Source organism: Ovis canadensis, chromosome X, assembly GCF_042477335.2.
Source record: "Ovis canadensis isolate MfBH-ARS-UI-01 breed Bighorn chromosome X, ARS-UI_OviCan_v2, whole genome shotgun sequence".
Classification (NCBI taxonomy): domain Eukaryota; kingdom Metazoa; phylum Chordata; class Mammalia; order Artiodactyla; family Bovidae; genus Ovis; species Ovis canadensis.
This window is the reverse complement of record NC_091727.1, coordinates 62,935,045-62,949,944: the sequence shown is the minus strand read 5'-3', so window position 1 is coordinate 62,949,944 and position 14,900 is coordinate 62,935,045. Positions and strand designations below refer to the sequence as shown.

At 52.7% G+C, this 14,900-nt stretch overlaps 1 protein-coding gene across 3 annotated transcripts in view; it reads right to left on the bottom strand.

The window, feature by feature from the left end:
- Positions 1-464: 464 nt before the first annotated feature.
- STARD8 (StAR related lipid transfer domain containing 8) overlaps positions 465-14,900 on the bottom strand; it is a 77,665-nt gene continuing 63,229 nt past the window's right edge. For 2 of the 3 annotated variants that reach the window (XM_070290270.1, XM_070290271.1), the window contains 13 exons: positions 14,710-14,781; positions 12,542-12,623; positions 11,497-11,560; positions 8,708-10,110; positions 7,844-8,017; positions 5,826-5,985; positions 5,181-5,379; positions 4,590-4,800; positions 3,917-4,031; positions 3,411-3,635; positions 2,208-2,425; positions 1,931-2,107; positions 465-1,787 (listed from right to left, as the gene is read on the bottom strand). In XM_070290270.1, coding sequence (XP_070146371.1) covers positions 1,670-1,787; positions 1,931-2,107; positions 2,208-2,425; positions 3,411-3,635; positions 3,917-4,031; positions 4,590-4,800; positions 5,181-5,379; positions 5,826-5,985; positions 7,844-8,017; positions 8,708-10,110; positions 11,497-11,560; positions 12,542-12,623; positions 14,710-14,781 — 3,218 coding nt within the window. In that variant the 3' untranslated portion in view covers positions 465-1,669. Of the gene's footprint in view, positions 1,788-1,930; positions 2,108-2,207; positions 2,426-3,410; positions 3,636-3,916; positions 4,032-4,589; positions 4,801-5,180; positions 5,380-5,825; positions 5,986-7,843; positions 8,018-8,707; positions 10,111-11,496; positions 11,561-12,541; positions 12,624-14,709; positions 14,782-14,900 lie in introns of those variants that run through there. The other variant, XM_070290272.1, reaches the window with a different exon arrangement.

Here is a 14,900-nt window from a genome sequence, read left to right as displayed (position 1 = left end):
GGGGACCTGGTCAAGTCAGGGAATAGGGTTTGTGGCTTCTACTGAAGCCCTGGCTTCTTGGAATCCTACCTCCCCCCAGCCCCAATCAACTCCCAAAGAGAAAGACTGAGGCCTTTCCCCATTTCTCCTGCGGCCTCCCCTGGTGTCCTGTGTTAATGTTCACAACGTCTGAACCTGAGGTTGAACTGAACCTGCATCGTAACTTGTCCCTTGTCCCTGGCCAATCATCTCCACAAAGACAACCACACAGATAGAGTGCGTCTCTAGGAATGCTTTATTGTTGCACTGGGGGGTATCACATGGACTGTGCTCTCCACCTCCCCTGTTGCATCTTAAGTGCCCTGCCCCCCAAGGCTTGCTAGACCTCTGCCCCGACCCACAAATTATGGTACACTCATGATAGAATATGTGTGTGTATATATATAGATAGATAGATGTGTCTGTATAATATATATATATATATATTTATCTATATGTACATAAACATTTTTAATATTGATAAAATACTGACTGTACAGTATTTATAGGTACAAATAAAATAGGTTTAAACATTACAACTGGTTGGCTGGAACCCATCCCACTCCTGTTTATTCAGCCAAAAATAACAAAGCACCAGTTGGTGTTTGGCATTTGACTTTGCATGTGAACCAACACAACTGGTAGGTGGGATAGGTCAGGTTTGGATCAAGTCCCAGTGGGCTGAGATGACACTAAGCCCTTCCATCTGATGGGCTGGCTGCTTGAACCAGGGGCCAGGTCTCTGCTGGAGGAAGGGGCTGTCATATCAGCCTGCTACCACAGGCAAGAAGAGCAGAAAAAGTGATACAAACACAGATAGTGTCTCCTCGCCACCATCTGCTTTTATTCAGCCTGTGCGGTGTCTGTTTACTCACTAGCCATGGCAGTGCATGGCCAATGGCTACATGGGACCCTAGAGAGTAGCAGATAAAGTATGGAGCCCAAGTCAGGGGAGACTGGTTCATTGGTCTCTTGAGATCTGATAAAGGAAGGTTCTCCCCACTCTCACATCCCAAGCTATCCCAAATCGTCATATCACCCACTGGGACCCATCATTGCCCCCTCCTTAAATCAGCCTCGTAAAAATCAGCATCTTATTTACACAAATCAAACAGCTCATGGTGGTTGGGGCTGTGCTGTGCTCTGCCCCTGTGCCTGTCCACTCCAGTTCAATTTCTCTGCAAAAGCCAGTTCAGGATCAATGCTGGGCCCAAAGGCAAGACCAGAACCTCCTGTCCAACCTCAAAAGGACCCTAGCAGCAAACAGGATGACTTAACCTCTTGGAATAGCAGAGAGCTGGGGCTCTCTGCCTCCTCAACCTACAGGCAGGAGAGCTGAGAAGACTTTAGACTGACTGGTCGCTCCATGGACCCAGAGGGCAGTAGCTGTCTTCCTGCTCTAAAAACGACTCCTTTCTCTCAGAAAGGCAGAACACAGGTTCAGGGGTGGAGGTGGAATGGAGACCAGACACTGAAATTCTCTTTTACTCCCTTGTACATATGGAGGAACTTCAGGAAGTAAGGAGGACTGCATGGCCTTGCCTCTACCCTTAGGAGCAGCATCCATCTGGGGGCTCTCTGCTCTCATCCCCCCATCACTGCCTTCGTGCCAGGGGGCCTGGGCAGTGGCACTCTGGGATCAGGCTGAGGCTCACAACTTTGTCTCAGGGCCAGCTGCCTGCATGGTCGGGAAGGAATCCCGGATCTTTGCCACCTCCATGGCGCACAGGTGTCCGAAGACTTTGTTGTACCAGTCAGGAGAACGGCCCCTGAGGAGGTAGAAGCAGGAAGGCATGAGTTGTGGGTTCTCCCCTTGAGCCCCTACCAGGGACAAGGAAGACAGGACTTGCCTCCTAGGATCAGGGGCATGGGGCGGGGTGGGGGGGACACCAGGGCTGAGGGGGCTTTGTACCTGAGGTCAGCACGGCAGATGTGAGTGAGCCGGGAGCGGCCCAGGCCACAGGGTTCCATGAGGTACTGGGACGTGAGCATCAGAGCCCGCACCCCCGACTCTGGCACAGGCTGCTCAGGATCCAGGGACTGAGACACGAGGAGGCAACCCCCACGGGGCAGGTCAGAGCGCCACATCCTGCGGGGAAGGGATGCACACATTCAGCTTCCTGGCACTGGCCTCCTCCCCCCATCCCCAGTCCCCCAAGCACAGAAGAGTGACAGCTCAAGCCCCTCACCGGAGCACCACAAAGTCGCGGCAGGGATGGGGTGCCATGCTGTCAGTGACATAGTGGTACAGCTCCACACCCGGCATCAGGGCTTCCAACACCTGGGCCCGCAGAAGATCCTCATCCCAGAGGGCCCTCTCCCGCAGGACACGGTGTAGCACCACGGCTGGAGGAGCTGCCACTTCTGTGGATGCCTTCCACACGCGCAGCGGGTGCCCGTCTGGCGCCTGTGAGCAACAAGAGTGGGGACAGGGGCAGCTGTCAGGCCTGGAGAACTCCCACTCCACCCCTGGGCACCAGCCTGCCCTCACTCCAGCCCCCAACAAGGGAAGGCTGCAGGGCTACTCCGCTAACCCCAGCCAGATCCAGACAGACCAGCCCTATGTTTCCTGTCCTCTTTCTCCTTTCCAGATTTCTGCTCCTCTGCCTGCTCAAGAGCACAAAAAGATGACAGGACACATATTCTCCAAGGCCTACTAGGCTCTACCAAGCAATGGGCATAGTACTTAGAATTTCTGGAACCGAAGATGATGGTCATCCTCAATGAACTCCCCCACCTAGCATGGAAAGCAGAGCACGTCCAAAGCAACAAAAGCTGCCACTCCTGGTGCCTTCTGCATGTGCCAGGCCCTGTACAAGCCTCTTACCCTGATCCTGTGAGGGGGTTTTTACTATGACCATGGCAAACCTCAGACTTGTGGCCTTACTTATAATCAGAATTGGAGAAGGAACATGGCTCATGTCAAGAAGGACAGAGAGAAGTAACCTCCAGCCTGGGGCATGACTGGAGCCTTTGAACGGAGGAGGGGGCATATCAAGTTAGGGCTGAAAATGGCTGGGGAAATATAATGCTTGGGGCAGGTCTGTCCTGGCAGAAGAACAGCAGCAGTAAGAAGCACAAAGGTGGAAATGTAAGGAGCTCAGCGTGACTGCGGTGCAGGGAGGGATGGGAGTGAGGCTCTAAAAGTCGTGACCTGTCTGGAGCAGGCCTCCAGGAAGGTAATGCCAGCAGGTGCTCCCTAAGACAGAGCCCTGGTCTCGTTTGCTTCTCACTTTCTTATGGTGCTTGCTCTGCTGCCTGCCATTCTCCATTCTCCATGCAGAAGCACAATGAGAGGCGGGGCAGCTCCTTCCTTGAGGATCCTTGCACACAGCCTGTGCTCTGCTCCCCTCCCCTGGTCCCATGGCCAGCCTGGGCAGCAACGTCCTCACCTTCTTGCAAGCCAGCTCCGTGTGCTGGGGCCCTGGCATGCTCATCCAGCCCTTGAAGCGCTCAGCAGCATTGTGCAGCAGCTCCTGGATGCTCTTTTCCATATAGAGGCTCAGGCTTACACCAGCAGCCCGGGCCTGCCGCAGTTCAGCCAGGGCTGGGCCCGGAGGGCTGAGTTCAGCCGCACTGTAGGAGCCACACAGCTGCAGCACCATGTCTTGAGGCACCTAGGAGGGCATACACAGACTGGGTTGGGGGCCATGGGGAGTTGCAGAGGGTCAGGGACCTCCAGTTCTAGAGCCTGTGGGGTCTGCCAGGTTCATTTTAAGGGAGCAGAGGTCTGGCTGCTGCGGGGTGGTAGATGAAAAACTGCAGGGGAAGAGCTAAAAGTAGAAGATTGAGGCATATGTGGTCAAGATCGGCCCTATCCCTGATTTAGGGCGCAAAGGTCAGGTATGTTGGTTCTACTGAGTCTGGGAAGTAGGCACCATGGCCTAGAGTGACTCACCTGGAAAAGCTTCTTGCAGTCGCTGATCATGTATGATAAGCCCTGAGTGGCAGCCATGTTCTCACTCAAGTCCCTAGGGCCTGGCCGGCCAACTAGGCTGCGTTTGTTCTTGATCCTGGAGGGAAGGGCCAGGAAGAGAGGGCCAGGAAGAGAGGATGGCACAAGGGCACAAGACAAGCTCCCCAGAAGCCCACTTGCCAGTCCTGAACACAAAACTATCTGTTGCCCTTTCCACGGAGAAGGCAATGGCACCCCACTCCAGTACTCTTGCCTAGAAAATCTCATGGATGGAGGAGCCTGGTGGGCTGCAGTCCATGGGGTCGCCGAGAGTTGGACATGACTCAGTGACTTCACTTTCACTTTTCACTTTCATGAATTGGAGAAGGAAATGGCAACCCACTCCAGTGTTCTTGCCTGGAGAATCCCAGGGACGGCGGAGCCTGGTGGGCTGCCATCTATGGGGTTGCACAGAATCGGACACGACTGAAGCGCCTTAGCAGCAGCAGCAGTAGCCCTTTCCAAGCCCCTGCTTCACAGCATCCAGCTAGCCCCAGGCCCCTGAAGAGTCAGACTGACCCCTTGTGGTGATGCCTGGGAACTGCCATGCCAGCCAACCAGGGCCAAAAAGCCAATGAGCCCCAAACCCTCCCTGCCATGCCCTGCCCTGTTTCACCTGGGTGAGGGGTTATCCTTCTTGGAGACGTTGAGGTGGAAGATAGAAGGTGCCAGGCACACTGCCAAGTTACCGGCTGTCATCTGGTTCTCCTCAGCAGAGGCAATGTCACTTAGGAAATAGAGCAGGGTCTGTAGTACCTCTCGGTTCTCATCAGGGAGCAGCAAGGTGGCGGCTTGTGTGGCTGCCAACCACTGATCCTTGGGGAGGACTGTGAGGAAGGCATGACAGAAGGGCTTCCTTATTCCCCAAGAGCCTCTGCATTCCAGGAATGCAGAAGGCACAGCAGTCCCAAAGTGAAATTGGTGAGGGGGAAGGTGGACTCTGGGTGCTAGATCAAGCCCAGCTCTATGTGAAGTGTACCCTTGTGGAAGTCCCTGCCTTTCTTCAGGGCCTCAGTCTATCCTTCCATATAAAGGGTTTGGGGAATAGAATGTGGTCTTTAACAACCTTATAACTCGGCATAGAAAATCTTTCACTGAGCTCATGGGCATGCCTATACTTGCCTCCACAAGGTTTATCTTCCACAAACCCTAGGATTCAGGAAGGCTGAGAACCTGGCAAGTTACTGGGGATAGGTGGGTGACTCACGCTGGTAGATCTGCAGGAAAGTAGTAGTAAGCTTGCTGGTGAAGATGGGCTCGGGCAGGTCCCGGAAATACTGCTTCAGTAAGTCAGCCACATCATAGGCTGACTGACCGTCATAGCAGACGTTGTCAGGGGACGTCTCATTCATTTGACGCAGGTTCTGGATCCTGGACTTCACCCCAGACTTGCGGAAGATGCCCACCTGACCCATGGAGGGGAGGCAAGGAGACTGTGAGGCCAGCCATAGACTGGGTGTCAGGAGTGTAGGCCACCCCAGAGATCCCCAAGCCTGCAAGCTTCCTGCTAGGCAGGGTAGGAGAGAAGTGGAAAAACCAAAGAGATGGGTTTTTATAGCTTTGGGTCCAAGGAGAGAGATGGCCTTAGGGGAATGAATAGGAAAACAAGGTCCTAGGCTAAGGTAGGCTCCTTGTAGATGGGGGCTACTGCACTTGGGTGAGAAAAAGCTAGCACAGAGCCAGGTGAATGGGAACTTGAGTCCATCCTTCTTTGGCCTTCATGAGTATAGGAAGTCTCTGTTGGGCCAGCCTGACCCAGGGGGAAGGCCAGAGTGGCTCCCCTCCCCCGATCCCTCAGCCTTGGACTTCTTTCCCATTGCCATCTCTCCTCATGCTCCCTGGAAGGCCTCACCTGGTCCAGGCACTGGCTACGCAGGTAGCGCATGGCTTGCTGAATGCTCTGGGGCAGTGGCTGGCCTGTGCGCTGCACATGAATGAGGGGTGGCACCCCAAATACCTGCTGGCCCCGGTAGTCAGGTGTCTTGTTCCTCTTCATGAACTTGGGGACTGACCTATTCAAGGGAGAGACAAAAGATCAGGAATGGAGACAGGGTAGGCCCAGACACAGCTTGGAGACTGTCTCTAGTCTTGGGGACTCAGGTGGGATAAGAAACATGTCATCTGCCCAGAGTCAACATTCATTGAGCACCCACTCTAGGCCCAGTCCTAGGGAGTCCCAGAGGAACACAGGGAGCTCTCAGTCTGGCCAAGGAGATGACTGCATTGACAGGCAGTGACAATACACATGGCCAGAAGTGAGCCAAGAACTTAAGGAAGACCCACAAGGGAGGGTAACTATATCTAGTGGGTCAGGGAAGGCTTCAGACGGAAGGTAGAAATTCAGCCAGTTCTTGAGGGATAGGTAGGCATTGTCCCAGGGGAGAAATGGGGAAAAAAGATATTCCAGGCAGAGAGAAGAGCATGGCCAAAGGTAAAGAGGCAGGAACCAGATTCTACATTCAGAGAAGGCTGACTGGTCTGCTGGCCTGAATGGTGCTGTTGTTTGGGTGTGGTAGAGTAAAGACCCTGACAGATGAGGCAGGGTTGAAATGTGAAAGGATCATGATGGGAAGGAAACTGGACCCTATTCTTTGAGGAGGGTTTTGTCAGGAAAATGACCACCAAAGCTGCATTTCAGGATAATCTCCTTGATGGTAGCATGGAAATTGGGATAGAAGAGGTATAGCTGGGGAGCCTGGGGTTCCCCTTCACCCCCTCCTCATTCATGGCACACACTCATGTAAATCCCACGTGCATCTCCCACAGACATACATAAGGCACCCGGAATGGCTAACAAACATACGAAAAGATGCTCAACATCACTCATTATCAGAGAAATGCAAATCAAAGCCACAATGAGGTACCATTTCACGCCAGTCAGAATGGCTGCTATCCAAAAGTCTACAAGCAATAAATGCTGGAGAGGGTGTGGAGAAAAGGGAACCCTCTTACACTGTTGGTGGGAATGCAAACTAGTACAGCCACTATGGAGAACAGTGTGGAAAGAACTGCCTTTATGACCCAGCAATCCCACTGCCGGGCATACACACCGAGGAAACCAGAACTGAAAGAGACACGTGTACCCCAATGTTCATTGCAGCACTGTTTATAATAGCCAGGACATGGAAGCAACCTAGATGCCCACCAGCAGACGAATGGATAAGAAAGCTGTGGTACATATACACAATGGAGTATTACTCAGCCATTAGAAAGAATATATTTGAATCAGTTCTAATGAGGTGGATGAAACTGGAGCCTATTATACAGAGTGAAGTAAGCCAGAAAGAAAAACACCAATACATACTAATGCATATATGTGGAATTTAGAAAGATGGTAACGATAACCCTGTATATGAGACAGCAAAAGAGACACAGATGTATAGAACAGTCTTTTGGACTCTGTGGGAGAAGGCAAAGGTGGGATGATTTGGGAGAATGGCATTGAAACATGTATATTATCACATGTGAAACGAATCGCCAGTCCAGGTTTGATGCATGATACAGGGTGCTCGGGGCTGGTTCACTGGGATGACCCAGAGGGATAGGATGGGGAGGGAGGTGGGAGGGGGGTTCAGGATGGGGAACACATGTACACCCATGGTGGATTCATGTCAATGTATGGCAAAACCAATACAATATTGTAAAGTAAACAAATGAAAAAACCTGAGATTAAAAAAAAAAAATAAGGCACCTGGAGTCATGCTGGCCTCTCCAGTTTCCCAGCACATCCCACTGGTCCACTGACATAGGGGCTCTGCCTGCCTGACCCACTTTCTGAGGGTGACCCTCCCAGGACCCTGGAGTAGGGCAGGGAGGGATCTAAGACCTGGATAAGCAGCTCAGTGGCCATTCTGGCCCAGGAGGACTCACCAGACCCAGCCCTGCTTGTGGGGGATGGTGTACTTCTCCATGAAAGTGGTGAGCCGCAGGAGTGAGCCCTTGTGCAGGAGGTGTATCTGGCTGGCAAACTGCCGGTTGATCTCCAGCGACTCTGAGTTGAGGCTGGGCCGGTGAGAGTTCTGAAAGCTGTGCCAACGAAGCTTCCTAGTGAGGGGCAAGGGGGTAGAGAAGGCTGGAGGAGCAGCTTTCAGCAAACCTTAGGAAAAGTTGTGTTCTTCTGGTCCTTTTCCTCCCCCCACCGAAGAAAAAATATACAAAGAGATGGGACCACTGTCAGCACTGCTGCAGGGATCCATGGTGGAGGAAGCTTAGATTTCCAGGGCTGCCCAAAGGCAAAGATGTTGTCAGGGAGGGTGGTACAGAGATCAGGCCCATCTAGTGCCAGCAAACAGTATGAGCCCCTCTTCCATTCAAGACTGCAGGGGAGGGGCTGCTCTGAAAGACCCAGAATAGTGAAGCTGGGGATCAGAGACCATCTCCTGCAACACCCTTGATTTACACATGGGCTACCCAAAACCCAAAAGGAGCTACAGTTTGCACAGGCCATAGCAGAGGCAGGTCCTAAAGCTTACATTTTCTAGATTTCCTGAGTCCTGTACTTTCTTTTTCTCTTCTGGGACTGACTGCTGGCAGGCAATCACTCAGCCCCTAAGAACTTTCCCCTGCACCTTGTGACTAAAAAATTGGCCTTGGGAAAGGGGGATATGGAGAGCGGATAAGGAAGGGAGGGGAGAAAAGGGGTAGAGAAGAGATGAGAGGAGGAGGACGGAAAGGGAGAAGGGAGAAAGAGAGAGACAACAGAAGCCCTGCCCCACCCTTACCCTGAACTCCCACCTGCAGGGTCTGGTAAGTGAGGCCCCGACACCTGAATCTCGTCGCTCACGGGATACTGATGTCTGGAGTCCAGTCGGGGACCCTGTAGCCTCAGCCTCGTTCATGGAGTTCCCGCTACTATCCAGCTCACTGGAGGAGGCCACAGTGTCGGAAACGTGTCCTTCTTCCACAGACAGGCTGGAGGAAGAGGTTGGTTCCCCCCCTGAATGTGTCTCCTCCTCATGATCCTGGGCAAAGCCCGGGGCCCCAGTCTCTGACTGTGCCAGGAACTCAGCCTTGGCAGGGGTCTGAGGCTGAGCCAGGACTCCAAGTTGCACATCCACGTGGCCCAGGGCTAGGGACTCCCTGACGGCTGGAGCCTCTCCCTGGGTCCAAGCCTCACTGGTCTGGCCTTCCACTCCATCGGTGGCTATTTCTACTGTTGAAGTGGCCTCCTTCTCTACTTCGTCCTCCTCTTCTTCTTCCTTATCTCGAGGCCCCAGGTCTGGGCACATGGCCTGAGACCAGAGCTCTACCCGCTGCTGCAACCCCCACACGTGCTGGAGGATGTCATCCAGGTGAGTGTAGCTGTCCCCACCTTCCTCCTCCTCCTCTTCAGCCTCGGCCCCAGCCAGTACAGGCTCAGCTGGATACAGCTCCGGCATGTTGTCATAGATGCTGGCGTGGCTGCCTGTGGAGCCACAGGAGCCCCGGCGCCCTTCACAGCCCCAGTGTCTACCTGGCTGCCAATCTGCCAGGCGGTGTCCATCCTCTGGGCACAGGCTCTCAATGGACAAGGAGCGAGGGAATGTGCCTGGTTTGTGGTCTCTGGGCACATGCACCAGGCAATCACCCTGGTGTGCCCGCGGAAGACACTGGAACATGGCCTCAGGCCAGGCCTCCCAGGCCCTCTGAGTCTCAGAGCCACTGCCACTGGCTGAAGTGGCCGCCTGGTTCTTGGCCCGATAGAAGAAGCCATGACGACTTCGGAAAGAGAAGGCTTTGGTAACCTTTTCTGAGGTGACTGAGCTGTGCTCCAGATCTGCTTGCCGGCCTCCACCCTTCTCCTTCCGCCTCAGAGACTCAAGGTGCTTGAGGAAGCTCTGGGAACGGTGCTTCTTGGTTTTGTCCTGGGGGCCCTCCTGGCCCCGAGTGGGGCTGAGGAAGGGCCAGTGACTTGGGCTGGAAGAATGGCCTAGCAAGGGCAGATCCGCTGGCTTAGGTGGTAGGCTCACGGTGATGGCAGGCAGGGAGGTGGCACTAAGCTCAGTGAGGACGCCCTCACAGCTAGAGGTCACTGGCAGGCCAGGGCTTGGTGGGGCCAACAAGTCAGAGGACCCCATGTGAGACCACTGCTTACTTTCTCGCTCAAAGGTCCAGTGGTTGCTGATGGTACAGTGCTCTTCCTCCTCTGAGTCTTCATTCTGAGAAGGGCATCACAGGGTAGGGTCACAGGCAGCCAGTCCACAAGCCCTTTCTTGGGCTCCACTCTCTTCCTCCAAACTCTTTGGGGACTTGGGGGCAAAGGGCCCTGCTCTCTGACTGAGAACACATCCTCAGAGTGGGAGGCACTCCTCTGCACTCTGGGAGTGCCAGAAGAAGCCAGGAGTCATGGAGAAAGCCTGGATGGAGGGTAGTGGTCATCTGATCAATCAAATCCCTAACCATTTTACACACAGGGAAACCCAAACAAATGAGAAGCTGCTTGCCCAAGGTCATACAATGTCACAGGAAGATCCTTTGGAGAAGGACATGGCAACCCACTCCAGTATTCTTGCCTGGAGAATCCCATGGACAGAGGAGCCTGAAGGGATATAGTCCATGGGGTTGCAAAGAGTCAAACATGACTGAGGGACTAACAATTTCACTTTCAAGTGAGTGACACAGCCGGGCTGGAATCCAAGCATCCCGACATCTTGTCCTCAGCAGCCTCCCAGTGAGTCTTGAGGCTACAGTCTTAGATAAGAATCTCAGAATGCCAGAGCTAGAAAGGATATTTTACATTTTCTAGTTTTCTACTTTGCAAAGTGGGGAAGCTGAGGACTAGAGAGGGGAAGAGGTTTGTCCAAAGTCACTGAAAAGTCAGTGCAGAGCTGGGGCTAGGAGCCCAAGGTCTCCTGTTTCCCTGGCAACTTGTTGACGGCAGGCCTCTGGTGGAAAAAGCTCCAGAGAAAAACCCATAAAGTCTGACCCCAGGGAAGGATAGGTTCATTTCCCCACCTTCCAGGGCTACATGCAGACCCAGAGCTATCTTAGTTTCTACAAGCCCAGACTAGCAGAGTCAGAAAGGTTTTTGGAGGGTATTAATGCTGCCCTCAATTCATTGTAGAGCTGGAGAAAATGAGGCTTAGTGTGGTAAGACTTCGTGAAGTGAGATTGGACATCCTGACTTCTAAGATCTTCTAAGATCATATAGGCCATGATTTTCCATCACATTATTCTGTCTCTGCCCCTAAGTCAAGGAGTTTTTGCCATCACAGAGAAGGCATGTAGGCAGATGGACTTCCCTGAGGGATGGCCATCACTAGGTCAAGTTATTAGAAAATCCAGGAGGGAGTGGTGGGCTGATAAGGCTGAGTGATGCTATGGGTCAGGGTACTTTTTCTCATACCCCAACTTCGAGACCAGGCTAGCGGAAACCCAGCAGCTTCATAAAGCCCCCTACATCCTACTCCCAGGCTGGAGCAAGGCAACACCCTGGACAGCCCAGACTCCTAGGACACTGGAACTAGTTTTATAAGTGGTCTGTGTATGTCCTGGGTTCCCCATGGTGCCACAAGACCACAGATCCTATCCTTGCCCTAACTCACCTGCTTGCATTGAAAATGAACCTCCAGTTTCATCGAGGCACAACTGTTCAAGGTCATCAGCCTCCTGCAAATAATACAAAGCAGGGTTCACCCAAGGGTCACAAGCCACTGAGCCTTCAGGGACTAGCCTAGACACTAGGAAGATGCCGTCCACTGCTTCACGTGCTCAAGACATCAAAACATCTCCCAAGTCCCCGCGTTCATGAAGGTTTCAGTGCTAGACATGATGCTTTAGATATTATGGGCTCTTGTCTTATAGGAATTTACAGATGTGAGACAAAAAATAAAAACAACCACTACAGAGATGGGACACATTCAAGAACAGAGCAGACAGAAGGCATAGAGGGCACACAGAGGGTGGGACGAGCAACTTTCCTGAAGGCAGGGGGGTGCAGTCAGAGAGAAGTCTTTCTGGAGAACAGAAATGGGATTTGGATCGACAGAGAGACAAAGACTCCTATCCCAGTCTTCAACCAAAGCCTGTGACAAGGTAGAGAGGGAAATGGTCAGTAAACAGATCAGCGCATGTGTGAGGGGAGGACTGAGACTGATAAGGCTGGTCAGAGCCATGTTGCAAAAGGCCTCAGGTGTCGTGCTAAAAAAGCTTTAGACTTGTTTCTGCAGATGGCGACATATTTCAAGCAGAGGAGCACTCACTGGGAAGCTGACTCTGGTGGCTCTTGTAGGGTTGGATCAGAGCAAGGATGGGAATGCAGAGATGGAAGACAGGAAGGCCAGTTAGAAGGATGGATCCAAGGAGTCGTAGTTTGGCCTCAAAAAGTAGAGGGGGATGAATTAGAGGAGTGTTTGGAGGTTCTAACTGAAGGGGAAAAAAAGGCCAAAGACCTTGGCTTCCTAGTGCCTGGGAGTGGGCGGTGAGGATATCACAGGCACAGAGACAGAGGGAAGAGTGAAGAGGAGAGCAGCAGATGCGCTTTGTTAATAGGCAGGTTACTCTGTCGGAGGGGCAAGGATGGCTTTTTTCCCATAAGGAAGCCCCAAGCCAGGCCCATGACCTCCCAGGCCTAGCCCTTAGCCCCCCTACCTGCACAGGGCCCCCAAAGAGTCCTCGTCCAGAAAACTGTGGTCCTTCTTCACAGAGCCAATATCCACAGGAAACAAACCTTCTGTATGGCAGAGAAAAGCAGAGATGAGTCGAGAACAGCAGGTTAGAAACTCAGTGCCAGGGACCCTGCAGTGAGAAGAAGGGGGCCCAGGCAGCAGGGAGCTAGGCAGGTGAGAGCTGAGGAGGAGAAGAAAGGCTGCAGTGAAGCAGGGACCCGAGGAGATCACGGTTGGCCACAGGGGGAAGATCAAGGAGAAGACAGAAAGGTCGAGCTGGACAAGAGGACCCATCAGTCAGTGAGGCAGGTCCATGCGGGAGGCTGCGCAAGACAGGGAACCTCCTCTCTGGCCCAAGGTGAACCAAGGGCACCAGGGAAAAAATAAGGACACTGTGCAGTCAAACAATAGCTCCCTTTCCCTTCTGCTCAGAGCAAGAGCACCTGCTCCCTGGGGTTTGAGAAGGGAAAGGGGAAGAGGAAGGAGTGGAGGAAGAGGAGAGAATACCTGCAAAATCTCACACCTCTCTGCCTACTGGTAAAACAAGCCCATGGACTCATTTACTAATGTTAATTGAACACCAACTTTCTGCTAGGCACTGGGGACACAACAGCGAATGAGACAAAAATGATCCAAGCTTTCACGGAGTTTGCGCTCTCACAGGGGCAACAGATGGTGAACAGTATGTGAGAGAAACAAACTATGCTATTACAAATGCTAGCAAAGACATGAGCCAGGGTGACAGGGTAAAGAGAGGCCTTACTAAGGTAGTAACTTCTGAGCTGAGCAAGAAGGGGCCCAACTGGGCAAAGAGTCTGGGAAAAGGTCTCCAGCAGGACCAAAACTAAGGCTCCAAGGAGGGCGAGAGTCTGGTGTGAGCAAGTGGTAGAAAGAAGCCCAGAGAGTAGTGAGCAAAGTGGAGAGAAGCACGTGGAAGCTGGGTGATGCAGTTTTGTCGGCCAGAACAAAGCACTGCCGCTCACTTCATTTTGGGTGTGCCATGAAGCCCATGGAGGAGTGAGTGACAGAGTGGAGTGAGGTGTACTGTGGTCAGGCCTGCACTCCCTGGGTCACTCTAGCTGCTGAAAATCAGAGTAGCGGACGGAGTGTAGAAAGGAGGCTGTAGCACTAGGCTGGGCAAGCAGGTCACACTAATGTGACAGTTAAGGTGGTATGAAGTGGATTGATTCAAGAGATAATGTGGAGGGAGCAGGGTCTTGCTGAAGGGTTAGATACAGGCACAAAGGAAAAGAGAACCAGAGGATGATGCCGGGATGTGGGGCTTAAGTGGTGGTGGCGCCATCAGGTGGTAACATCTGAGACGTCTGTCAGACAGCTGAGCAGAGATACTGAATTGAGAGCTGAAGAGATGGATCTGGAGTTTGGGCCTAAGGTCTGGACAGAGAGACATTGGGGAGTCATCAGAATATACATGGTGCTCAGAAAAGGATCTCCTCAGAGATAAATGCCCAGAGAGAAGAAGGGCTAGGACAGAGCCCTGGGACACTCTAACAATGAGGAGCAGTTAGAAGAAGCTGAGCCGGCGAAGGAGACTAAGAGTGGCTGCCAGAAAGCCGGGAGAAGAGGGCAGTCCAGGAGCTGGAGTGGCCAACTGCACCGAATGCTACTGAGAGATTAAGTCAGGTCTGAGAAGGGACCACTGAATTTAACCACATGCAGGTCCCTGGTGAACTTGACAAGGACTGTTTTGTTAGCGAGGTGGGGATGAAGCGAAGGTACAAGTGGGGATGTGGGAAGAATAGAAACAGCAAGTATGAACAACCCTAGAGAAAAACAGAAAAATGAAGGAAAGCAGAGAAATAAGGCCACTGGGAGGGGAGGTGAAAGCAGGGCTTCCAGAGTGCACCCTCCATGTTACGTCTACATAAATACCGTCCTTGGGAGCTGTGCAGTGCAGCGGGCCTGCTTGAGACAAGGCACTTTAACATATGGGAGACCCCAGAACTTGTGAGAGCTGATGAGCAGGCAGGAGAAAAGACAGGACAGAGGTTGTAACTATGGGAGCAGGCCAAGATAAACAGCTTCTTGTATGGTGGGAGAAAAAAAATGTTATGGGTCCCATGTTCCAACTGAAAAATGGAGGGATAAGGCAACTCGGGTTGGGCAGGGGGAACCACTGAGTGACCTTACCTTCGAAAAGCTGAGCATACTTAGGGAATCCTGTTGCTCGGAGCCACCTGCATGCTTTTTTGGCCTCAGCTTCTAAAACAGATGAGAGGAAGAGAGATAGACAGAGGAAGAAGGTTAGCAGGTGCTGGAGGCAAGCCACCCTGGGTATGCACCCTTGAACCTCCAGCAGGGAGGTACCGATAGCTCTGGTG